The 27272-nt window shown below is 53.2% G+C and overlaps 1 protein-coding gene across 3 annotated transcripts in view; it reads left to right on the forward strand.

The window, feature by feature from the left end:
• The window catches only part of CACNA2D2 (calcium voltage-gated channel auxiliary subunit alpha2delta 2), a 599591-nt gene that overhangs the window by 495283 nt on the left and 77036 nt on the right, over window positions 1-27272 (forward strand). For all 3 annotated transcript variants that reach the window (XM_048856900.2, XM_048856901.2, XM_075130629.1), the window contains exons 9-11: window positions 8253-8303; window positions 8614-8713; window positions 20103-20261. In XM_048856900.2, the coding sequence (XP_048712857.2) occupies window positions 8253-8303; window positions 8614-8713; window positions 20103-20261 (310 nt within the window). The remainder of the gene's footprint in view (window positions 1-8252; window positions 8304-8613; window positions 8714-20102; window positions 20262-27272) is intronic.

Consider the following 27272-nt stretch of genomic DNA (forward strand, 5'->3'; position numbering starts at 1 on the left):
GCCACCCTCTGAGCCTGAGTGGGCGGGGACAGACCAAGCTTACGCCAATCCCGGAAGGGGAGGAGTGGGACAAGAAGTACAAAGGGTGGGGCCCTTTGCCCAGTGAAGAGAGCACCAGGGAGGGAGGGAGACACAGGCCGCTGGCTGTTCCCTCAAGATCCTGCTGCCAACCCAGGGGAGTCCCTGGGCCTGGAGGAACCTGACCGGGAGGAAGACCTGTAGCGACCAGGACTGCCAGCCGCTGAGTACCTGGAGGACCTGGAGGGGCCGGGCTGTAACCCGGGCCAGCGTGAGCCCGACACAGAGGGGGAGCTGGAGCTGCCAGCAGCTGAATACCCGGACGAGCTGGAGGGACCGGAGAGACCCGCTTGAGAGACCGGTTAGGAAGTAGCCCAGGGGCAGAACTGCACCTTGGGGTGGGTGTGTTTGGTCAGCGGGCGCAGATGACCCCCCGCTGACCCAGCGGCAGGACCCTCACCTCCCGCCACTGTCAGGGCCCTGGGCTGGAAGGCAGTGGAGTCGGGTGGGCCTGCGTTCCCCTACCCCGGCCAACCCGCCTTGGGTAGCAGAACCACGCGCTACAAACCTGTACTGGCGCTCCCCGGGGCCCGAGGGGCGCGCTGCAGACTCATACCGGCGCTCCCCGGGGCCCGAGGGGCGCGCTGCGGACTCATACCGGCGCTCCCCGGGGCCCGAGGGGCGCGCTGCGGACTCATACCGGCGCTCCCCGGGGCCCGAGGGGCGCGCTGCAGACTCATACCGGCGCTCCCCGGGGCCCGAGGGGCACGCTGCGGACTCATACCGGCGCTCCCCGGGGCCCGAGGGGCGCGCTGCGGACTCATACCGGCGCTCCCCGGGGCCCGAGGGGCGCGCTGCAGACTCATACCGGCGCTCCCCGGGGCCCGAGGGGCGCGCTGCGGACTCATACCGGCGCTCCCCGGGTCCCGAGGGGCGCGCTGCGGACTCATACGGGCGCTCCCCGGGGCCCGAGGGGCGCGCTGCGGACTCATACCGGCGCTCCCCGGGGCCCGAGGGGCGCGCTGCGGACTCATACGGGCGCTCCCCGGGGCCCGAGGGGCGCGCTGCGGACTCATACGGGCGCTCCCCGGGGCCCGAGGGGCGCGCTGCGGACTCATACGGGCGCTCCCCAGGGCCCGAGGGGCGCGCTGCGGACTCATACGGGCGCTCCCCGGGGCCCGAGGGGCGCGCTGCGGACTCATACCGGCGCTCCCCGGGGCCCGAGGGGCGCGCTGCGGACTCATACCGGCGCTCCCCGGGGCCCGAGGGGCGCGCTGCGGACTCATACCGGCGCTCCCCAGGGCCCGAGGGGCGCGCTGCGGACTCATACCGGCGCTCCCCGGGGCCCGAGGGGCGCGCTGCGGACTCATACCGGCGCTCCCCGGGGCCCGAGGGGCGCGCTGCGGACTCATACCGGCGCTCCCCAGGGCCCGAGGGGCGCGCTGCAGACTCATACCGGCGCTCCCCAGGGCCCGAGGGGCGCGCTGCAGACTCATACCGGCGCTCCCCAGGGCCCGAGGGGCGCGCTGCAGACTCATACGGGCGCTCCCCGGGGCCCGAGGGGCGCGCTGCGGACTCATACCGGCGCTCCCCGGGGCCCGAGGGGCGCGCTGCGGACTCATACGGGCGCTCCCCGGGGCCTGAGGGGCGCGCTGCAGACTCCAGCCAGCACACCTTTTCCTCTAATTCCCCAGCGCCCGAAAGGTGTGACTAAGGCCCGCCCGTGGGACCGTAGCTCTCCATCGCCCTCTAGGGGCTCGGTGAACCGATTGAAACCTGTCACAAGCACCCACTTGGTAACAGCCGCCACAGCAGACTGTGCCTCTCCCCCTCTCCAGCCTGGCTTCCATCAGTCCTCCCAACCCCTTGGTAGGCCCTTCAGGGACCATCAAGGCCTGGCACGAGCTCCAAGCACCACCTTCATTAGCTCCATTCCCCTCACCTCCAGGGCATTCCCACTCCACATTCCCCAGCCCCGTGGGGGGGGCAGTGGAGCTCAACAGATTGCAGCTGGCCAGCTAGGAGTTTTACCCCCTCCTGGGCTGCCAGGGTCGCAGGGGGAAGCCGCCACCAGAGGCCCTGGAAGTGCAGGTCAGGAAGTGTCAAGTCAGAAGGCAGGCCAGCGCAGTATAGGGCAGCAAGTGCAAGGAGAGAGAGACAGGCTGGAAGGGTGTGCTGGAAGGGTGTGCAGGTGAGATATGTGGAGATGTAACCAGGCTCCCCCTTCAGCCTCAGGGACATAGGAAGCCATGGGGGAGGGGTTGTGTTTGAGAGGTAGAGGGGGCTAGTGGACAGGGCCTTGAACTGGGACTCTGGAGAGCTGAATTCTAGTCCCGACTCTGCCTGTGAGCTTGGGTAAGTCACTTCCCCTCCCACCCTTCATTTGTCTTGTCTGTTTCCATCAAAGGTCCGTGGGGGGGTTGTTTCTCACGTGTATGTCCAGCACCCAGCGTGATGCGGTCGTGATCTCAGCAGAGGCCTCCAGAAAACAAATAATAACCTTAAGTTTGGGCCAAAGATCCTTATAAACAGAGCAGTGTGCAAGGAACGAAACATGGTGCCCAGTGTCACACAAGCATTTCTGTGGCTTTGTTCCAAACTGCTTCGTGCCCTGGACGTGCTTTTCACAAAACTGCTGCCAGCCGACTTGTTCCTGCCTCGCACCCCATGGGCTGCAAGCCAGCTGTTGTTTGTCAGGAACGAGGAGGGTTTTCAAATCTCCCAGCGTAGCCTTTAATTCTCCTCTTCCCCCCCCCCACCTCCCCTTTGAGGATAGAGCTGTAGAGGGTGAAAACGGATCCAGTTTGCATTGGAAAACTGCAGATTTTCACTGTTTTTTTTGCATACACAGAAATGGGTCATTTAACATTCCAATCGAAGTGCAAAGATCTGGCAGTAAATATTAATAATTTGCAGTGTGAGAGCACCAGTCAGGGCCCCACTGTGCTGGGCGCTGTACAGACACGTAGAACATGCCTATGTTACAGTCTTCCCTGCATGCAGATCCATGCTTGCCAACCCCTCCTCTGAGCATCCACGCTGCAGAGCCATACATGGGCCACGTCCACCCAGGGCTGCAGTGACCTGGGTTTGGCACTGGGGTAACTGGGAGCATAGCCCAGGGTTCCCAGTGCCTCACTAACTGGAGCCAGTGTAGGAATTGGTTCGCAGTATATTGTGGGAGAACGTGTCTGCCCTTCCCTTTGTAGAAGCGATGCTGGCCAGTGCCAACACATTTTAGCTAAGGCTCCACGTGCTCCATTCTTGAGTTTATTCCAGCCATGGCTGAGTCATGGATCCAGCCCTGTTGGATGAGCTGCTCCTGCGTGCTGCAGCAGGGCACAGAAAGAGGGTCTGGCAGACGGTGGGTGGCATTTCCACAGCAGTCGCTGACCCTCAGAAGCTGGCAGCAGGTCTCATTCATGGTGAGAGACAGCCCCTGCCCTCAAGAGTTTACAGGCTCAGCGTTTGAAGGATGTAGTGTAGACGACAGGTGTCTATAACAGACAGATGGGGGAGCGCAAGGGAACAGTAAGGCATACTGATCAGTAGTCTGAGTGTCCACTGTTTTGCAGGTTTCTGAGTGGCAGCCGTGTTAGTCTGTATTCGCAAAAAGAAAAGGAGTACTTGTGGCACCTTAGAGACGAACCAATTTATTTGAGCATAAGCTTTCGTGAGCTACAGCTCACAGCAGGGGGCAGCATTCTGGAGGAGGACAAGGAGGTACTTTTGCAGCTGTTTTGGAGTTAGGATTTTGCATGAGGTCTTTGCCGTGGGTATTGTGGCCTGTTTTGTGCCCCCCTGCCTCTAGGTATGAACCTCACCCCATGGTGCAGAGCTTTCACCCTGTTGATGTGAGGGGCACTTGGTGGGAAGCAGACAGCCGGTTTTGTCTGTGCTTTTTAAGCAGCAGATAAAGGCTTTCCTAATTGCTCTTAGCCGGTGGGTTTGGGGTGAGGTTTTTTCCTCCAAGCAGCTAAAAATAACCTAATCAGGTCTGGCCTTTGAAACCAGCAGGGGGGCAAACAGCATCTTAATATGTATGTGTGTGTCAGCAACATAATCACTGCTCAGAATAAAAAAGGGGACGGTGCGGATGGAAGACTTTAGCATTTCCAGCTCATTAAGCTGGTATGGTACTGAACGGGGGTCTTCCTCCCCTTGGCTTTCCAGGAGAGCTAGCACCATCTTGTCTCCCCTTCTTCTCGGTACGCTTTCCTGGGCAAGTGGGGCTGCTACAGCTGAGGGTCGTTTTCTTAGTGTATGCACAACATGCGGTAGCGGCCCGTGGGCAGGATTCGTCACCCAATTTGGTCCACTGGTTGGATCATTAGCTTCCCTGGCCTGGGCCGGGTACTGACAGGGAGTTCTTTGTGAACGCTGATCCATGCCCCCCACAGCTGAGGATTTTTGCTGCCAATCTGTGCTGCAGAGCTCTGCTGTGACATCTGTCGCACTCCAGTCTCCAGGGCACACAAGTAACGCCATTTGCCTTGATATCCCAACTTCCATCACAGAGCTTGGTATTTGGTAGCAGAAGAGAGACTATTCCCAAGCTTCTGGAATGCCTGCAGGCCCAACTGAGCACCCTGGCCATGTATCATTCACCCTCCATATACTTTGGATAGTGCAGGTTTTTCCCCACGCTCCATTTTTGACTGATTTGCGTTGCAGTGTCCCCAGTGTCTGTACAAAGCCAGGAGGAGAGGTTGTGCCGTCATAAATTTATGGCGGATAACCAGATCAGTAGTCGCCATGCTCATTAGCTAAGCAGTTGTCATATCATGTGTTATTTCCATTTAAACCTGACGTAACACAGCAATGGGACCTGCCATCTGCTGGAGCCAGTGCTGTCTGTCCCTCCCACCCAGCACCCCGTCTTCCAAAAAGGAAGATGACCTTAACATAGGCAGAGTTTGGGGGCATGGGAAGGCGTTGTAACAAGTTCTGCAGAGGATACTGCTCCCAGCTTGCACCCCTAAGGCAGGGAGTCGGAATGTTGTTTATAAACAGATGTATAAACTGAATGCATCCAATGAAGTGAGCTGTAGCTCACGAAAGCTTATGTTCAAATAAATTTGTTAGTCTCTAGAGTGCCACAAATACTCCTTTTCTTTTTGTTTATAAACAGAGTGATTAGCAGGTGATTAAGATAAGAAAGGGCTGTTAGGGTGTTTCCTAAAGTTAAATGATCAGTTCTGAGCTTTGTGAACAGCTAATAGCCCACCTTAATTGATTAGTCTCCTTACAGTTGGTATGGCAATACCCATTTTTTCATTTTCTCTGTGTATATATATATATCTCTTCCTACTGTATTTTCCACTGCATGCATCTGATGAAGTGGGTTTTAGCCCACGAAAGCTTATGCCCAAATAAATCTGTTAGTCTCTAAGGTGCCACAAGGACTCCTCGGGTTTTTTTGCAAAAAGTAGGTAGCCAAATGATTTTTCTACAGTTGTTTCAATTGTTGTATTCAAGAGGTGGTAACAAAGTTACTAATATTTTTCTTTGGGAAGATAACTGATTGTTAGACAAAGGAAATGCAATAGAACTAATCTACCTGGAGGTCAGCAGGGCATTTGATACAGTTCCACATGGGAAATTATTAGTTAAATTGGAGAAAATGGGGATTAATATGAGAACTGAAAGGTGGATAAGGAACTGGTTAAAGGGGTGACTACAACAGGTCATACTGAAAGATGACCTGTCAGGCTGGAGGGAGGTTACTGGTGGAGTCCTTAGGCATCAGTCTTGGGACCGATCTTATATAGTATAAAATTTTTATTACTGACTTTGGCACAAAAAGTGGGAGTGTGCTCATACAATTTCCAGAAGACACAAAGTTGGGAGGTTTTGCCAATATTGAAGAGGACCCGAATATCATACAAGAAGATCTTAGATGACATGGAGTAATTATTTAATAGTGTAAAGTGCAAGGTCATGCATTTAGGGACTAACAATGAGAATTTTTGCTATCAACTGGGGACTTATCAGTTGGATGTGACAGTGGAGGAGAAAGAGTTGGGTGTATTAGTTGGTCGCAGGATGACTATGAGCCACTGATGTGGTGCGGCTGTGAAAAGGCGAATGCAATCCTAGGCTGTAGCAGGCGAGGTATTTCCAGTACAGACAGGGAAGTGTTAGTACCATTACATTGGTGAGACCTCATCTGGAGTATTGCGTGCAATTCTGGTTTCCCATGTTTAAGAAGGACAAATTCAAACTGGAACAGGTGCACAGAAGGGCTACTAGGATGATCTGAGGAATGGAAAACTTCTCTTATGAGAAGAGACTCAAAGAGCTTGGCTTGTTTAGTCTAACCAAAAGAAGGTTGAGGAGAGAGATGATTGCTCTCTGTAAATACATCAGAGGGATAAATACCAGGGAGGAAGAGGAATTATTCAAGTTAAGCACCAATGTGAACCCCAGAACGAATGGATGTAATCTGGCCATTAACAAGTTTAGGCTTGAAAATAGACAAAGGTTTCTAACCATCAGAGGAGTGAAGTTCTGGAGCAGCCTCCCAAGGGGAGAAGTGGGGGAGAAAAACCTAACTGGCTTCAAGACTGAGCTTGATAAGTGTATGGAGGGGATGGTATGACAGGACTGCCAAAAATGGCGTGTGGCCCATCGTCAACTGCCTGTAGCAAAAGTCCCCAACGGCTGGAGATGGAGAACTAGATGGGGAGGTGGTGGAATCTCCATCCTTAGAGGTTTTTAAGGCCTGGCTTGACAAAACCCTGGCTGGGATGATTACTTGGTGTTGGTCCTGCTTTGAGCAGGGCGTTGGACTAGATGACCTCCTGGGGTCTCTTCCAACCCTAATATTCTATGATTCTATGAGGGTTCTGAGTTACTACAGAAAATTCTTTCTAAGATATCTGCCTGGTGGGTCTTGCCCACATGGTCAGGGTCTAACTGATCATCATATTTGGGGTCAGGAAGGAATTTTCCCTCGGGTCTGATTGGCAGAGACAGTGGTGGGGTTTCACCTTTGCGTGGGGTCACTTGCAGGTTTAAACTAGTGTAAATGGTGAATTCTCTGTCACTTAAAGGCTTTAAACCATGATTTGAGGACTTCAGTAACTCAGCCAGAGGTTAGGGGTCTATTACAGGAGTGAATGGGTGAGGTTCTGTGGCCTAGGTCAGACTAGTTGATCACGATGGTCCCTTCTGACTTCAGTAAGCATATCTGAGTAAGAATGTACATTACAATTTTAAATTTAACGTGTCCCATAAGTGACTGGTCACAAGATGTCAGAACACATTAGTATTAGAGCTGAGTGGGTCTAATATTTATTTAATTTTCTTTCTTGATATAGGAATTAGATACAGTACTCCTGTCAGATATTTCTAAGTTATTATCTGCAAAAACACTGGAGTTTTCAGTTGCCTAAGCAGCCCCTGGAATCACGGTGAAATTTGTGCTCCCGTGATCTGAAATGGTGCCCCTGTGGGAAGGCACGGAATTTGTGTCCGCCGCCCCCCTCCCCCCTACACGCAGCTCCATTGGCCTGACTGCCGCTGCCCCCCCACCCCCACCCCAAAATGTAGAAGTCAAACTACACCTGTGGACCTTAGATCTCCCCAGCCGACCCACCCACGCTTCACTGACAATGACAGCCGCTCTGCACACCCCAGGGAACAGCCCTCACAGTCATGTGGTGCTCAAAACACAGGCTCCAGCTGATGAATCATAGAATATCAGGGTTGGAAGGGACCTCAGGAGGTCATCTAGTCCAACCCCCTGCTCAAAGCAGGACCAATCCCCAATTTTTGCCCCAATGAGCTGTGCATTGTGCACAGAGAATTTGAAGTTTGATGCTGCCAGTCCATCATGCTTCATTTTGCATTCTCTGAATCCAGACCCACCGAACTTCCTGCTGAGGATTCTGGGTAGTGTAGTCCAGCAGGCTGCTTCCTCGACTAAGGACGGTTATTAAAACGGTCACTAGAAGGCATTTAAAAAATCATTTGTGTATTATAATTGCTACATAGAGCCCTGAGCTTTCTCCAGTTATCAGAGTAATTTAATCATGGGCTCTTGAGTGGTTTAATCCAGCCCAGGACAATACACATACACATACATGCCCTCTTGCCAGCCACTGCTATAGTTCTCCCATCCCAACCTCACCCTCCCCAGTTGGCCCCGGGCTGCGATGCGATGCCAGTCCCTTCTCCGGGTGGGTTGGGAGGCTGGGGCATGCTTCACACTCTGTCTTTGCTCATTGCAGGTATATCCAAGGGGCCTCCTCTCCAAAGGACATGGTGATCATCGTGGACGTGTGAGTGTTGACCGGGAGGAATCTGTAGGAACCCCCCTCCCCTGGATTCCTTTTATGGCCAGGGCCTTCTTGTGAAATTCTCACCTAGCCAATCAACAGTCTACAAAAGGGTGGAGCCAGAGTGAGCATGTAACTCTGCCCTCCTAAGGGAAGGCTCTGGGGGGCTGCTGAGGAGCAGTGGGGTCACTGGTCATGCCATGCTCCCCTCCCCTGCCCTTTCCCTCCAAGCATCAGGGTATTGTATTGCCAACCCCAGAGCTATGTATTGCCTTGAGCCACATCACAAGCCATGCCTCCTCTGCCTCCTCAGGAGCGGCAGCGTCAGTGGTCTCACCCTGAAGCTGATGAAGACATCAGTCTGCGAGATGCTGGACACCCTTTCCGATGACGACTATGTCAACGTGGCTTCAGTAAGTACCACTCTGAGGAGGGGTGAGGGGTGGGGAACCCTAGCAATGAGAGATGGAGAACACCCTTCAAGTCCATGGCCTACCAGCCTGTGCACCACCATTTGGTCTCAATTGGGCGTAGTGCACCCAAATACCAGGACTCGTGGCCCTCCCACACTGTGACACGGCTCACTGGGAGGAAAGTTTCTGGACTACATTTCCTTTGGCTAAATAGCAAACCCATGTGACTCCTGATCAATCCAGACTGCATTGGTCTTTCTAAAAGAGAGACGTTCTGAGTTGGAATTGCTCGGTGGAGTTCTCTAGCCTATGCCGTGCATGAGACAATCCAAATGGTCCCTTCTGCCTTAACATCTGGGGAGCAGGGGGCTGCATAGCTAGTGATCAGGGAGGCAGTGGATAGTTCTTACAGAGAGAGCGTTTCCTGGACCGTGGTGGGTGCTGGGATTGTTCCCAGATGAGCTGGGTATGGAGAGTTAGTTAGAGTTAGATGGGGCCCCACTGCCTGCACAGGGGATGGATGAACCGGGAGGGGCACAGCGAAAGCCTGAGCTGATCCTGAGCCATGCTGGAGTTCAGCTTACTTTCTCCTGCTCATTTCCTTTCCCAGGAGCAGAGGCTCTGACACACCATCAGAGGGTCTGTCCTGGCATGGCAGGGCCCTGATGCCAGAGCAGAGCAATTTCACATGTCCAAAGCACTAAGCAAGCACCCAGAGTTAGATGCAGCAGCAGGCCAAGATTGCAAGCTGTTCCCCGCTAGGGAAGGAGATTGGCCATGTGGCACAGCCTGGCCCCAGTGGGGTGTTGTCAGGCTCACAGGGGGTGTGGTTAAACTCTCACGGGGTGTGGTCAAGCCCTCACTCATCTAGCGCATGTTATCTTCCACACAGTGCCCTCACCTGGGATGCATATCGCACCCGCTGCATTGTGCGTCCACCCTGTGCCTGTAGGCTGACTCCCATCACCAAGGCCAAGCCGGCACCACTCCCTGCCACCTTCCCAGTTTGGCTTACTCCATTAAGGGCAGAAGGTTGCCCCTAGGGCACCAATCCTACACATTAATAAAACTGTGTCACACATGGCAGCCCGCGCACTCCTCGTACTATACAGTATCCATGATTGTTTGGCAACAGGGTAAATTGAATGGCACTAATTATACTGTAACCTTTGTTATTGCTAACCAACACACTGTAATTGTTATGTAGATACTCCCTATAGACAAGTAACCTCAGTGCTACTCTGTGCTATGACAGTGGAACACTTAGCCACTAAATAGCGATGTTGTTGTGACTGGAGCCATGTACGGCGAGGAATTGTTATCCAGTAATTTCTCTGTAGAGTAGTTAAATGCCAGCTAATTGCACCCTGCTTCTTGGCTGCAAAAAGGTGTAGCACCTATGGTGCTCAGCCTTGCAGAGGGAGAGAGAGAGAGAGACTGTGTCACTGAATGTGGTCACTTGTATATGTACCCTGACCCCGCACCATCACGGCGTACACTCCAATGATTTTGTCACCATACACGGTTGCATCAAAGAGTTGGGACATTTGTGACTAGCCTGGGCATCGTCTCATCTCTGTCCTCCTCCTCCCCTCCTGCTTGGAGGGTCTTATCACCGGTCCGTGTGTCTGAGGCCTCCAGCGTCAGCTGCATGAGTGCTCCTCGACCTCCTGGGTGCCGTCAGACCTGCAGTGCCAAGGAAATGACCGTGGTTCTTGGGATAGGGTTGGTTTTAATGAGGGTTGCCACAGGCTCTTTTCCTTCGTCCCTCTCCATCCCATCTCTGAGCCAATTCACCCAGCATCTGACAGGCCTTTTCAGCCACCCCAAAACCACGGCTCCCCCAACACCCATCAAAGAGGGTGTCAAACCCAAGTCCAGCGTCAACTCCCTGGGAGTCTGGATGACTCCTAGGAGCCTGGCAGTTTTGCTGACACCTTGGCAGGGCTGGTGGAAGAACAAGGACCCTGGAAAACCTTCAGAAAACTGAGCCCCCACCATTCCTATGGAGATCAGTGGGATTTCTCACCACCTTGGCAAAGCAGGCCCCGAGGAGTATGGGGCCGGAGACATGTTGGTACAGCCGGAGGGGCGTGAGGTCCAGCATGGCAAGAGCTCCCTGGTGTTGCCACACAATCAGTAAAGCCAGCTGATGGCTTCCAGTGGGGCTATAACAGTGGCTCATGGTGTCACCAGCCTCCAGCACCGAGGAGTTAAAGCAACAATTGGTTCTGTAGTGACTGAGATCTGGGAAGCAGCTTAGCCACTCACAAAATGCCACAGCATCTGGGAGGAGAAGAGCATTTTCTTTCTTTCTTTCTTTCTATAATGGGAAAAGGGGGGAGGAATCTCTAGTCCCTCAGAGGCTCTGCCCTCTGCCTTGCATGGCTCCCGCAGCCCCATTTACCATTTCTGTCACCTTTCCCTTCCCTCCCCTCTCCCGATGTCTCCCTGCCTTTGATCGATTGCAACCGACAAAACACACTGTGAGAAATAAATTACATCCTTCCCTTGCCATTTCCCCCGCGCCGGCTTTGACGGACGGTTTTCTTTGTGGGAGAAGTTCATTGTGGTGACGGTGGGGTGTTGGCATGAGAGGCAAAGGGGGGGCCGGGACTTGGGGCTGGCCGAGGGAGACGTACAGCTGCATCAGCCTAGCTAGCTCGGGAGGTTTTGTGGCTCTGCAGGGCGTGCTCTGGCATCAGACTAGCTTTCAGCCAGGAACAGCTCTGGCTTCCTCAGGACAGAGCAGGATCTAGTTAACAGCATACATGTGGCTTCCGATAGTCATGCTGCCGACTGGAGTAAGGTACTAGCCAACGGTCATAAAGTTGGCTTACAGTCTGGCTTATCCCTCCCACGAGATTGGACACAGAACAGTTTGGAGCAACGCGGACATTTTATCTGCCATGAGTCAGAGGAAATTGTCTCCTAGTCTCCACGCCCTCCCAGGAAGTGTTAGGGGTCGGTCCAGAGTCCCCTCGTTTTTCAGGCATGTAGATGCCTCAAAAAAAATCTCGTTCAGGTTCTTTCCATTGCAGGGAAAGAGCAAACCTGCCATTATGGCAGGCACCGCAGGCTAGTGCTTCGGACCTGGGACGGCTGCAAGCCGGGAGAGCGCCCCATGGGAACCCAATCCTCCCCTTGGGAAGGGACGAAGGCCTGTGAAGGACGTCTTGCAGGAGAGAGGCGGGTGCCTTCACCTCTCACTTACTGGCCTGTGCCACGCTCCTGATGTAGAGTTGGTATGAGATACAGAGAGTGAGGGATCCCTTCCGGCTGGGCCTGAGAACCCAGGCCACAATGTCTGTGCGCCTGTCATAGTGAAGAGGGCTGGCCTAGCCCCCTTACAGTGGGGCAGAGGTGGGGTCCAGAGCCCGCTGAAGGCAGTGGAAAGGCTCCTACCGGTGTGGGTCAGGCCCCTCGCTTGGTAACACAGCCCCACTCACTGAGACCTCGCATACAGCCAGTTGACACAGGCTCGGGGAATCTGCTACTGCTGCCCACGTCTGCATGCCCCAGCACAGACTCATGCAGACTGCGCCTTGGCTGTTGGATGGAACATGCTCACGCAGCAACGTCCCGGCATGGATCAGCTGCAGCGACTGAGCCAGGATCTCTGAGCATGAGGCCGTACTGCTGGAGTTAAAGGGGCACGTGTGTCAGAGAGAGTAGTAGACTTGTCAGCTTCTTCCATGGCCCAGCCAGTAGAGGGGCAGGAACCTCCACGCTGGGCTGGGCTGGGTTATGCTCAGCAAGCAGAGTGCTGGGCCCTGCAGGGGTGGCAGGTTTGTATAATTTTTGGTGGTGCCCAGAACGGGTCCAAGTCCCGCCCCTGCACACTCACCTGCCTAAGGCTCTGGGAGGAAGTTTGGGTGTGACTCTGGGACGGAGTTTGGGTGCTGGGTATGGGCTCTGGACTGAGACAGGAGGTTGGGGTGCAGGAGGAGGTGCAGGAGGGGGTTTGGGGTGCTGGGTACGGGAGGGGGTTTGGGTGCTGGGTGCGGGTTCTGGGAGGGGGGTTGGGTGCTGGTGCAGGAGGGTGTTTGGGTGCTGGGTGCAGGCTCTGGGAGGGGGGTTGGGTGCTGGGTGCAGGAGGGTGTTTGGGTGCTGGGTGCAGGCTCTGGGAGAAGGTTTGGGTGCTGGTGCAGACTCTGGGAGGGGGTTTGGATGTTGGGTTCGGGCTATAGGCTGGGACAGAGGGTTGGGGTGCAGGAGGGGATGAGGTGCATGGGGCTGGACCTGGGATGAGGAGTTTGGGGTGCAGCAGGCAGGCTGGACTCCCCCCAGCCCTCTCCCCACCAGCAACAGCAAACTCGGGGGGACAGCCCTGGCACAGCCCCCCTGGCACAACACTCACGGAAGCTCCCCCAGGCTGCTGCTCAGGAGGTCCAGCCAGGATAAGCCCCGACCCGGAGTTGTCTGCCGGGGGTGGGGGCTGCCATACGCCTCCTCCCTCCACAGGCACAGCAGCCTCCTCAGCCTACCCCCAGCGCCACTCCCTTATAGCCGGCAGCGGCCGGTGAGGGAGCGCAGCGCGGACCTGCACAGGGCAGCTGCCCGCTGCCCAGGGCAGGCAGGGACTCTCAGGGGAGGAGCACATGGGGGCAGCAAGTGGGGCCGGAGAAGAGACCCAGCCCCGAATATTGGTGAGCTGGGCCCCCGGGCCCTGAATTTGCGGAAGCCCATACAACCACGGGCCCATACAACTCGCCACCCCTGGAGCCCTGTCCCATCCCAGGCTGTCACACTGGGATGTGTTCAGTGGCATCACATCTGTTAGAGGCTATGGGGGATAACACAAGGGGCCTAGATATTCAGATTCATCTGGGAAGCTCAATTCAGGCTGGAGAGCAGAGCAGAGGCCTTGACAAAGGTCACAGAGGAAACTGCGACTTTGTGCATGTTGGCAATTGCAGCAAACTCTGAGGCTGTGAAGCTACTAGGGGTCAGTTTGCCTCAGCAGCCAAGAGGTATGATGTTCCTGTCAGCCAGAAGGTGACCAGGATGTAATAGTGACCTTCCTGAGGACACCTCTCCAGCTGTCACCACTTAGGGTGACCACACAGCAAGTGTGAAAAATCAGGACGGGGCGGGGGGTAATAGGAGCCTATATAAGAAAAAGCCCCAAATAACGGTACTGTCCCTATAAAATCGGGACATCTGGTCAGCCTATCACCACTGGAGCTGTGAGCTAATCAGGCAGCCAGATGTCTGTCTACTTCTCTAGACCAGCTGTGCTCCTAGGTGATCAAGGCCTCTCTCCCATTCTGGGGAAACCCATTCTCTGGGATGACTGAAGAAGCAATATGTCTGGAGCCGAGACTGGATTGCCCCCAGAGCCGAAGGTCTATCATCAGGTTGTCAGTATTATCAGCCGACATGGCTGCAAGCCTGGGGCTCATTAAAACTAGTCCAGCTTGACAGATCGACGGCTTCCGCCCCCCCAGGGCCAGGAGAGGCAGTACATGAATAAGGCATGATCCACTGTTGCCCAGGAAAAAGGTTCCCCACAGTGAGCCCTCGGAGGGCATTGGATGCCGTCCACAGAGCGTGATGCTGCAAGGTGCTGAGCACTCTGGCGCTGCTCCAGCAAAGCAGGCATCTTAGGTGCCCACCCGTCACATTCATATCTGACAGGTTTCAGAGGAACAGCCGTGTTAGTCTGTATTCGCAAAAAGAAAAGGAGTACTTGTGGCACCTTAGAGACTAACCAATTTATTTGAGCATGAGCTTTCGTGAGCTACAGCTCACTTCATCAGATGTACATCTGATGAAGTGAGCTGTAGCTCACGAAAGCTCATGCTCAAATAAATTGGTTAGTCTCTAAGGTGCCACAAGTACTCCTTTTCTTTATTCATATCTGAGCGCCTCACACTCTTTAACATATTAATCCCCATAACCACTCTGTGAGGAAGGCAGGGCTGTTAGCCCCATTGCACTGAAAAGTACCGGGATGCTCTCTAAAGACTCACCCACCAGAAGGCAAAGAACAAATTCAATGTTCAGTGTTGTTATTCCTTACAATCTCATGATTTTTAAGCCAATTTTGTGATTTTTTTTTTGGAGGCTTTTTTTGGACTCCTGATTTTAACCTCTTGTGGTTGGCAGTACTGGATTTGGTCCCAGTCCTTTCAGTTCTTTCCTCTCCAGGGTTTTATAATAATAAATAACCCTAATTAGCACTTCTCAAACAGTTTTGCAGACATTGTCCCTGATTCTAGACCCTGCCGTGTGCTGCAAAGCAGTCGTGAAGACTCAACTCCCAGAGCATCCCCAGGGGGCTGTTTGGAATACAAGACGAATGGCGCCAGCATGCCCTGGCAGGTTTTGCAAACTGATCGGTCGTCGGTGCTCCCCACAGGCCCCCAGCACAGCTCAGATCCTCAGGTGTCTGGACTGAGAAATGTGCCTCCTGCCCTGGCCTTAATATCTTTATGGAGAATTGGCGGCAGCTGCTGACCCCAGCTACTTCCCTCCTCAGCACGATCTGCTCCCAGGACAAGTGATGATCTCTCCCTGGACAGCATCCATTATTGTTACTGATTGATTCATATAGCACCAGGAGCCTGCCAGGCACTTAACAGACAAGCATGAAGCCAGCTATGCAGCATGTAGACGGGGGAGAAGGTACAGCAGCGAAAGCAAAATGACTGAGTGGTGAGGCCGGGCAGGCTTCCCATAGGAGCCACCATGTTTTCCCTTCTAAATGAGTCAGTGTGGGGTGGGGGGGAGGACAAGGGTGTATGTACAGGCCTTGCGAAAGAGGCTGGTTAGGAGGGACCTGAACAAGGGGAGGGATGGCCCATCAAACTCTCAGGGAGAGGTCAGAAACAGTCTCTGATATTGGGAAGTCAGCCTGCGTCACGTTAAGGGCCTGCTTTTCATTGACTTCCATTGGAGTTGAGGGGTACTCAGCACCTCTGAGAATTAAGTCCGGAGAGATGCCAGCAGGTCACCCCAAAATGTGTGGCTCCCAGAATTAAAAGCCACCTTTGCAAATGCATCCCTTACCATCTCATGTGCCATCCCACTCGGCCTCTTCCTGGCGTCAGCAGAAGGCAGGGCTGGAGCAGCTTGCGAAGTATGGGACCAAAGGGCTGGGGCAGAGCAGAGACAAGCCAGGCCAGCTTGAGGAGGATGTGCTCTGCACAAGCTTTTCTCTTAGGTAGGGGAAGCAAACTGGCAGTTGTTGGACTTGTTTTTCCAAAGGAGAGCAACAAAATCTGCTCAGTCTACAGCAAGGGAGAGTTAGGTTCAATATTAGGAAAAACATGCATCCGATGAAGTGAGTTGTAGCTCACGAAAGCTTATGCTCAAATAAATTTGTTAGTCTCTAAGGTGCCACAAGTACTCCTTTTCTTTTTGAGGAAAAACTGTCTAAGGATAGCTAAGCTCTAGAGTAGGCTTCCTAGGGAGGCTGTGGAATCCCTGTCTTAGGAGGCTTTTAAAAACAGATGTGACAGGCACGTGTCAGAGATGGTCTATCCACAGGCCCCAAGCACACCTCAGATCCTCAGGTGTCTAGACTGAGAAATGTGCCTCCTGTCCCTGCCTTAATATCTTTATGGAGGATTAGCTGCAGCTGCTGACCCCAGCTACTTCCGTTCTCAGCACGATCTGCTCCCAGGACAAGCGATGATCTCTCCCTGGACAGCATCCATTATTACTGATTGACCTATATAGCACCGAGAGCATGCCAAGTTTACTTGGTCCTGTCTCAGCGCAGGGGCCGGACCAGGTGACTTCTCAAGGTCCCTTCTGGCCCGATGTTTCCAGGATTATACAAGCTGACCTGTGCAGCCACTACCCAGCGAGATGGCCTGCTGTTTTCTCAGGCCATTGGCCTGGCCTAGCGTGAGTCAGGAGCTGTAGTTGCTCTTTGTCCCACATGCCCTCTCTCTGGCAGGGAAGTAATGAGTGTAACCTGGCTATTTTTGCCAGATCCCTGCCTCCCTATTGAATGTTCCGTATTTCCAGCAATCTGAGCACCTCTGCTCTGTCCATCCTCTCACTCCTGCTCCCTGTTGGGAGGTCAGGCCTCTCCATGCTGGAGCACAGTGCAGGACATTTGCTTAAGTGGGTTTGCCACCTTATGATAAAGCACTTGAATTTCATGCAGAAATCCTACCCAGAGATGCTCAGGGAAATCACATGGACAGATACATTCTGCTCTTGGTTACACTGGTGTAAATGTCATCTAACTCCATTCAGTTCTTCCAGAATTTACACAATGCTAACTGAGAGCCAGATATGGCTGAGTGATTAATTGGGCCCTGACTTTCAGCAAATAGGGAATGAATCCCACCTCTTTCTAGACATCCATTTCTCATTTGGGGGGATGGTTCCTACCGGTTCTCACTCCTTTTCCTCCTCTTCCCCCTGTCCTGTGCAGGAGCTGTGATGATTTTCCGGTCCCAGAAGAAGTTGGGGGTGTGGAGGAAATGGGCAGGAAATGCTTTCTCAAGGCCTTGAGCATGAGCTCACAGCTCTGTTTGGCATGTGTGAACAGCTGATAGGGTAACTAGACAGCGTCAGGTTAGGAATCACCAGGCTGATCCTGGTCCACTTGCTGTCCCTTTTGTGCCTCTTCTGGCAGCAGAGAGGGGATGGGGAGCTGCCCTGATAGCTCAGCTGGGGATTCCCCAGGGGTGGGTGCACACCTGCCGCCCTACAGCATAAAGGGCACTCCAGGGGCAGGAGCACACTGCACTCTGAAAACCCCGTGCTGCCAGGGGACAGTACACCGACTCCTCCCTCCCCTTCTCAGGTTTGCAGCATGCTGTTCCAGCACATCTGAGGATCTGGCCCGATAGATTGTTAAGAGACCCATTTTCTGTCAGTCTCAGGTAGTTATACAACCCCTGTCACCAATGTATCTGAGCACCTCACGATCTCCAGTGTATTTATACGCTCACATCCCTGGGAGGCAGGACAGGGCAAGTGTCCCCATGGTACAGATGGGAAACTGACGCACAGAGAGACTTTCCCAACATCATACAGTGTGTCTGTGGTTGAGCAGGGAACTGAAACAGGCCTAGTCACTGGACCATCCTGCCTATGTAACCCCGGTTGCTAAAAACCCATCAGACTAAATCTGAAAGCGTTTTCAGACTCTCAGAGTCACATCTGGGCTGTGTTCAGCTCCTCACACAAGTGCTGCTGCGTTTGAATCATGTTTTCTGCGTGCTTTTCACTCAGCTTGGAGCAATGAAGATAGGCTAGTCAGGTTTGCTGTGGCTTCTAAAAAAAGAACAGGAGTACTTGTGGCACCTTAGAGACTAACAAATGTATTAGAGCATAAGCTTTCGTAGGCTACAGCCCACTTCATCGGATGCATAGAATGGAACATATAGTAAGAAGATATATATATACATACAGATAAGTTGGAAGTTGCCATATAAACTGCGAGGGGCTAATTAATTAAGATGAGCTATTATCAGCAAGAGAAAAAACTTTTGTAGTGATAATCAAGATGGCCCATTTAGACAGTTGACAAGAAGGTGTGAGGATACTTAACATGTGGAAATAGATTCAATATGTGTAATGACCCAGCCACTCCCAGTCTCTATTCAAACCCAAGTTAATGGTGTCTAGTTTGCATATTAAGTCAAGCTCAGCAGTTTCTCTTTGGAGTCTGTTTTTGAAGCTTTTCTGTTGCAAAATAGCCACCCTTAAATCTTCTGGTCAGTTTCACTTCCAGGTTCTCCTGCATTAGCCGGGTATTGCCCTGTCTGGGACACAAGGGCCATGTTCAGTTTTAAGGAAGCTGTTTTTTACTGGACTGTTTGTTTAAAATGGGAACATTTCTAGTTGTCTTAGCTGATACGTCTTGTTTTTACTAAGCCTAAATTTTAGGGTCTAAAATGTTCCTGCCAGTGTCCCGTTAAATGAGAGTGTTATGGGCTGAAAGCAGTATGATAAGCAAGATGATATTCCAGGCTCTTTGGAAATTACTGGTTTCTAGGAAGGTGATTATAGTATTTGATTTATTGCCCCTTTATTCTCCTACTCATTTTCTATCACATTTATCAAAACAGAAGCAGAATGAGAAAATGTCTGTCAGAATGACAATGGGAATTTTGTAGTGGAGATACTGCAGGGTGAATTGCTGGATTGGTTTGTTATGGTACTGGCCAGAATTTTCAAACTTGGATTCCTAAATCCATATCTAGGCTCCTACATAAAAGTGACCTTTTTTTCAGAAGTACCAAGTAACTGCAGCTGTTGTTGAAATCATTCAGAACTGCTGTGTCCAGCACCTCGGAAATCTATTTAGGAGCCTAATTATTGATTTAGAGTCTAACTTCGGGCTCCTGGGTTTGAATCTGTTGCCCAGTGTTTTCATCTCTAGGTCAAAGGTTTTACTTTGTCCTAAATCCAGGTGCCTCAAGTCACTGCCAGCTGATGGCCGCTTGGTGGCCTGTGTGAAGTGAGTTTGTGATCTCAGTGCAGCTCTCAGGGCTGGATCCAAGGCCCAGGGAAGTCAGTGGAAGGACTCCCATTGGGCTTTGGATTAGACACTCACCCACCCCACAGTGACTAGGTATCCACAAAACACACAAGCCCCCTATTGTAACTAGCACTAATTGCCCCACACCCCTTGTTGACAATCTCAGCAAAGGCGATAAGGTGCAAATTTGCCCAAAGACTGGGCTGTCTAGAGGGGATTGCTGCCCGGCAGGCATTCTCCAGCAGAAGTTCACAGCCCAGCTTCCTTGGGAAGGTCCCAGCGTTTCTTTATTACATGACTGTATTCTACAGCAGTGGGCCAGATCTGCAGGGCACCACAGCACTGCTTGACCCAGCTTCTCTGCCGCCTGCTGCTTGACTAGGCAAGGCTCCTCTCATCTCCCCATCTCTGCCAGCCACAAGCTGTCACTCCGCTAGGTCCCCGCTCTGCCCACGCCTGCAGGGGAGGATGCCGAGCTCTTTGAGATGTTGTGGAAACATTCTCCTGGGTCCTGCAGTACGAGATGCCCCCTGTTTCTATCCGGGGTGGATTTTTGACTCTCTGGTGCGTGTGCCCTTTATTTAGCTAGATTTATGTCATTACAGGCAGCGTTTTGGCGCTTACGCTGATACAGATCCATCCCAGCCACACCCGGGACAATGGCAGGCGAAACTATTTTTAGCACAACAGGGACCGTGAGCTGGTAGATGTCCCATGGAGAAGCCCTATAAGTTATGAGTGCTGAGCGGTGCCAGGAGCTGTGATTTATAACCCACTAAGCATTTGCCATGGGGAAGGCGAGTCTTTGGTTCTCTTCCTGCCTCCTCTACCAAGTCGATTGCCTTTCAGTTGGGGATTACAGCGTCGCTGCTGCAGTTCCCCCTCCGCCCCTCCAACATGCTGTGATGCTCGGTCCCTTTCTCTCTTTCTTCCTAGTTTAACGAGAAGGCAAAACCTGTATCCTGCTTCAAGCACCTGGTCCAGGCCAACATCCGCAACAAGAAGGTCTTCAAGGAAGACGTGCAGGAGATGGTAGCCAAGGGGACAACCGACTACAAAGCTGGCTTTGAGTACGCCTTTGACCAGCTGCAAAATGTAAGTCTGGGACTGGGAGGGGGGCTTTAGGACTCAAACACAGGGGCTTCCAAAGGACAAAATCCCGGGCAGTTCCAGGACTCAGACTCTCAGGTTTTTGGGGTGGGGGCTCCAGGATCCTGACTGGAGGCTTCCAGGTGAAATGCTTGGCCTCCGAGCAGGAGGCTTGGACCATTCACTGCCAGATGACTCTGCAACTCATAAGCCTGGGGACTGTGTTCAATCAGCTGTTTGCAAGAGGGTACCCCCATCTTGTGACTCTGTGAACTTCTCTCCTCTTCACCTGGGGATCTCAGCCTAGTGGGGAAGGTCCTTGCTGTTATTGTTTATTATTTGTATTATCATAACCCGTGGGAGCCCCCATCATCACCAGGACTCTGTTGTGCTAGGCGCTATACAAACACAGAACAGAAAGACAGTCCCTGCCCCAAAGAGCTTCCATTCTAACACTATGGGTGCACTGCACACCAGCATGTAGGATACACATAGCTACTCATCGCAGTGAAAAGCAGGCTGCCTCCACACTGCAGGGTGTAGCTACACGCGTCAGTGAAAGGCTCTGGCAGGGGGAGGCAGTGGGGAAAGGCTGAGCTTTTGGTCGCCGCCTCCCCTCTGCCAGAGCCTTTCCCCTCTGCCAGAGCCTTTCCCCACTGCTGGAGTCTTTCCCCGGCAGTGGGGTAAGGGTCAAGCAGTGGGGAGACAGCAGGACACAATGCTGCTAAAAACAGCAGTGTAGATGGGAGGCACTGCTTGAGCGAGTATCCTCATATCCTTCAGGCATGTCTTTACTCACCTACAATGTGCCTCACCATCTATACTGCTGTTCATACTCATGCTAGGTATATACGCGACACACCACCGAAAGAAGCGGGTCGTGTTGGCATACTCTAATTATAAGACAAGAGACACCAGCTGTGGAGATAGAGGTGGTTAGGGACTATTTAGAAAAGCTGGACGTGCACAAGTCCATGGGGCCGGACGAGTTGCATCCGAGAGTGCTGAAGGAATTGGCGGCTGTGATTGCAGAGCCATTGGCCATTATCTTTGAAAACTCGTGGCGAACGGGGGAAGTCCCGGATGACTGGAAAAAGGCTAATGTAGTGCCAATCTTTAAAAAAGGGAAGAAGGAGGATCCTGGGAACTACAGGCCAGTCAGCCTCACCTCAGTCCCTGGAAAAATCATGGAGCAGGTCCTCAAAGAATCAATCCTGAAGCACTTGCATGAGAGGAAAGTGATCAGGAACAGCCAGCATGGATTCACCAAGGGAAGGTCATGCCTGACTAATCTAATCGCCTTTTATGATGAGATTACTGGTTCTGTGGATGAAGGGAAAGCAGTGGATGTATTGTTTCTTGACTTTAGCAAAGCTTTTGACACGGTCTCCCACAGTATTCTTGTCAGCAAGTTAAGGAAGTATGGGCTGGATGAATGCACTATAAGGTGGGTAGAAAGCTGGCTAGATTGTCGGGCTCAACAGGTAGTGATCAATGGTTCCATGTCTAGTTGGCAGCCGGTATCAAGTGGAGTGCCCCAAGGGTCGGTCCTGGGGCCGGTTTTGTTCAATATCTTCATAAATGATCTGGAGGATGGTGTGGATTGCACTCTCAGCAAATTTGCGGATGATACTAAACTGGGAGGAGTGGTAGATACGCTGGAGGGGAGAGATAGGATACAGAAGGACCTAGACAAATTGGAGGATTGGGCCAAAAGAAATCTGATGAGGTTCAACAAGGACAAGTGAAGAGTCCTGCACTTAGGACGGAAGAACCCAATGCACAGCTACAGACTAGGGACCGAATGGCTAGGCAGCAGTTCTGCGGAAAAGGACCTAGGGGTGACAGTGGACGAGAAGCTGGATATGAGTCAGCAGTGTGCCCTTGTTGCCAAGAAGGCCAATGGCATTTTGGGATGTATAAGTAGGGGCATAGCGAGCAGATCGAGGGACGTGATCGTTCCCCTCTATTCAACATTGGTGAGGCCTCATCTGGAGTACTGTGTCCAGTTTTGGGCCCCACACTTCAAGAAGGATGTGGATAAATTGGAGAGAGTCCAGCAAAGGGCAACAAAAATGATTAGGGGTCTGGAACACATGACTTATGAGGAGAGGCTGAGGGAGCTGGGATTGTTTAGCCTGCAGAAGAGAAGAATGAGGGGAGATTTGATAGCTGCTTTCAACTACCTGAAAGGGGGTTCCAAAGAGGATGGCTCTAGACTGTTCTCAATGGTAGCAGATGACAGAACGAGGAGTAATGGTCTCAAGTTGCAGTGGGGGAGGTTTAGATTGGATATTAGGAAAAACTTTTTCACTAAGAGGGTGGTGAAACACTGGAATGCGTTACCTAGGGAGGTGGTAGAATCTCCTTCCTTAGAGGTTTTTAAGGTCAGGCTTGACAAAGCCCTGGCTGGGATGATTTAACTGGGATTTGGTCCTGCTTCGAGCAGGGGGTTGGACTAGATGACCTTCTGGGGTCCCTTCCAACCCTTATATTCTATGATTCTATGATTCTATGATATGACACATGAGAAAGCACAAAGAAACCAGGAGACAATGCTGTCGAAACAGACCTTTTGGAAACAGGAGATTCTCCCATGGCCTCTGCCTGGCAGCTGGACACACTCTAGCCTCACAGGGAAGCCTCCATGTCTGGAAATTTCCCTCTCAGAGTCTCAGGTCAGCCCTTCCTTTCCAAGCTTCCGTGTCTTTGATAGGATCCTCTTCCAAAATCCATTAGCGATGGGCTGGAGCCCATAGGTCCAAGCAGCCGCCAAGCCATGGGGATGTCCGTGTGGGTCCCAGCGTGGACCTTTGCTCTGTAACATGGCTGATCCTTCCTCAGTCCAGAGCTCTTCAGTCCCTCAGGCCCCTCACACCCCGGCCGCCAGCGATCAGCTTTTCAGTCGCTCACCTGAGAACGAGATCTTGGGCCATAGGATATTAACTGGAACAGAGCCCCACACTTCTGCCCCCGCAGTGCCAGGATGCAGCACTGACTGAGAGCCAACGTTAAGTGGACACTGCAGCTTGACTTGGAGAGTATTTCATACATCTTCAGCTCTGTTCAGAGCACTGGGAGCAAAACTCCGGGGGGGAACAGGGTGGTACCTGCTTCGCTGCAGCGCCCCCTCTGGGCAGAGGCTGGGGCTGGAGTAGCTGGGAGCTCCCCCCACAGCCAGTGTCCCATGCCCCTCCCCACAGCACCCCCTCTGGGCAGAGGCTGAGGCTGGAGTAGCCGGGAGTTCCCCCCACAGCCAGTGCTCCTGCCCCCTCCTGACAGCACCCCCTGCTGGGAGAGGCTGGGGCTGGCATCACCAGGAGCTCCTCCCATAGCCAGCGCTTCGACCCCCTCCCCACAGCGCCCCCTTCTGAGAGAAGCTGGGAATGGAGCAGGGAGCACCTAACAGGCAGTGCTTTTCACCATTCCTTACAGTGTCCCCCACAGGGTGCGCCTTGAATTGCACCGTGTTCCCTTCACAGATGCCTGCCTCAGGGCTCTCACCCAGCATCACATGCAGCTCCTGCTAAGCGCTGCATGAGGCCATCAGCAGCGCCCAGGCCGGAGAAGCTCAGCTCGGCCTGTCCCGGGGCAGGGCTCTGCTGGCAGGACCTGCTTATGTTATTGCTGCAGCCCTGGCCAGATCAATGGAGAGCCTCAGGGCCTGGAATTTCAGTTTTCACAGGAACTGCTGCCTCTTACATTTCATTAAAAAGTTCACAGGACCAACGTGAGAGGGCTCGGCTCAGACAGGCCACCAAGGCGGTGGGCCAGATAAAGATGAATGGCCCTATTAATCACTGAGCAGTAATAGTCACAACATAATTTCTGTCCAGACAGCCCCCACCTCCAGTTCACCTCCACCACCTTCACCCCTGGAGAATCAGGCAGGGAAAACAGATTTGTCATGGCCAGCATGGTGAGCCTGGGCTGAGTCCTGCATAGAGGCAGAGAAATCTGTACACACACACCCTGCTGTACTCACACATGCACGTACACCCTCACCGCTGTACACACACTGCTGTACACGCACGCACACCGTGCTGTAGTCACACGCCCACGCACACGTGGCTGTACTCAAACATGCACACACTGCGGTACACGTGCACACACACACTGCTGTACTCACACATGCACACACTGCGGTACACGTGCACGCACACACTGCTGTACTCGCACGTGCACACACTGCGGTACACGTGCACACACACACTGCTGTACTCGCACGTGCACACACTGCGGTACACGTGCACGCACACACTGCTGTACTCGCACGTGCACACACTGCGGTACACGTGCACGCACACACTGCTGTACTCGCACGTGCACACACTGCGGTACACGTGCACGCACACACTGCTGTACTCGCACGTGCACACACTGCGGTACACGTGCACGCACACACTGCTGTACTCGCACGTGCACACACTGCGGTACACGTGCACGCACACACACTGCTGTACTCGCACATGCACACACTGCGGTACACGTGCACACACACACTGCTGTATTCACACATGCACACACTGCGGTACACGTGCACACACACACTGCTGTACTCGCACATGCACACACTGCGGTACACATGCACGCACACACTGCTGTACTCACACATGCACACACTGCAGTACACGTGCACGCACACACTGCTGTACTCACACATGCACACACTGCGGTACACGTGCACGCACACACTGCTGTACTCGCACATGCACACACTGCGGTACACGTGCACGCACACACACTGCTGTACTCACACATGCACACACTGCGCTACACGTGCACACACACACTGCTGTATTCACACATGCACACACTGCGGTACACGTGCATGCACACACTGCTGTACTCACACATGCACACACTGCAGTACACGTGCACACACACACTGCTGTATTCACACATGCACACACTGGGATACACGTGCACACACACACTGCTGTACTCGCACGTACACACACTGCGGTACACGTGCACACACACACTGCTGTACTCACACATGCACACACCGCGGTACACATGCACGCACACACACTGCTGTATTCACACATGCACACACTGCGGTACACGTGCACACACACACTGCTGTATTCACACATGCACACACTGCGGTACACGTGCATGCACACACTGCTGTACTCACACATGCACACACTGCAGTACACGTGCACACACACACTGCTGTATTCACACATGCACACACTGGGATACACGTGCACACACACACTGCTGTACTCGCACGTACACACACTGCGGTACACGTGCACACACACACTGCTGTACTCACACATGCACACACCGCGGTACACATGCACGCACACACACTGCTGTATTCACACATGCACACACTGCGGTACACGTGCACACACACACTGCTGTATTCACACATGCACACACCGCGGTACACATGCACACACACACTGCTGTACTTGCACATGCACACACCGCGGTACACATGCACGCGCACACACTGCTGTACTCGCACATGCACACACTGCGGTACACATGCACACACACACTGCTGTACTCACACATGCACACACCGCGGTACACATGCACGCACACACACTGCTGTATTCACACATGCACACACTGCGCTACACGTGCACACACACACTGCTGTATTCACACATGCACACACCGCGGGTACACGTGCACACACACACTGCTGTACTCACACATGCACACACCGCGGTACACATGCATGCACACACACTGCTGTATTCACACATGCACACACTGCGGTACACGTGCACACACACACTGCTGTACTCACACATGCACACACCGCGGTACACATGCATGCACACACTGCTGTACTCACACATGCACACACTGCGGTACACGTGCACACACACACTGCTGTACTTACACATGCACACACCGCGGTACACGTGCACACACACACACTGCTGTATTCACACATGCACACACCGCGGTACACGTGCACGCACACACTGCTGTACTCACACATGCACACACCGCGGTACACGTGCACGCACACACACTGCTGTATTCACACATGCACACACACACTGCTGTACTCACACATGCACACACCGCGGTACACATGCACGCACACACTGCTGTACTCACACATGCACACACCGCGGTACACATGCACGCACACACTGCTGTACTCACACATGCACACACCGCGGTACACATGCATGCACACACTGCTGTACTCACACATGCACACACTGCGGTACACATGCGCACACACACTGCTGTACTTGCACATGCACACACTGCGGTACACGTGCACACACACACTGCTGTATTCACACGTGCACACACTGCGGTACACGTGCACGCACACACTGCTGTATTCACACATGCACACACTGCGGTACACATGCACGCACACACTGCTGTACTCACACGTGCACACACTGCGGTACACGTGCACGCACACACTGCTGTACTCACACATGCACACACTGCGGTACACATGCACACACACACACTGCAGTACACATGCGCGCGCACACCCTGCTGTATTCACACATCCACGTGCACACACGCACACTGTTGTGGACGCATATGCACACATCTCTGTTTGCGAGTGGAAACGCGCAGGGTGGCTTGCAGCCCTGGGCACTCACATGGATTCCAAACCCTCCCTGGAGAGACCATGAGATGCAGCCAAACCTGACAAGGGAATTAGGTAGATTTGGGGTTTGTCACCATTTGAGCAGCAAGAGAGACAGGTGTATAGGAGAGGAATTACCAATGGCTGCCCTGGTGCTCCTGGCTGCCCCGGCCTCTCCCAGCAAGAGGCGCTCTGGGGAGGGGGCAGGGCCAGGTACTCCAGCCCCAGCCTTTCCCACTGTCCATTGTGTGCCCAGTTGAGAGGTCTTCCAGTTCCATATTGCTCTTTTCTCCCTGTCTGGGCAGGTCCTGTGGTGCAGGCATGGCTCTCTGGCCCCTGCTGGCCCCTCTGACAGCTTCCTTTCACTCATCCCAGGCAGAGGCAGAATTACCCTGGGCTGTCCAGCAGCAAGCACTGGGGGG

Source organism: Caretta caretta, chromosome 7, assembly GCF_965140235.1.
Source record: "Caretta caretta isolate rCarCar2 chromosome 7, rCarCar1.hap1, whole genome shotgun sequence".
Lineage (NCBI taxonomy): Eukaryota > Metazoa > Chordata > Testudines > Cheloniidae > Caretta > Caretta caretta.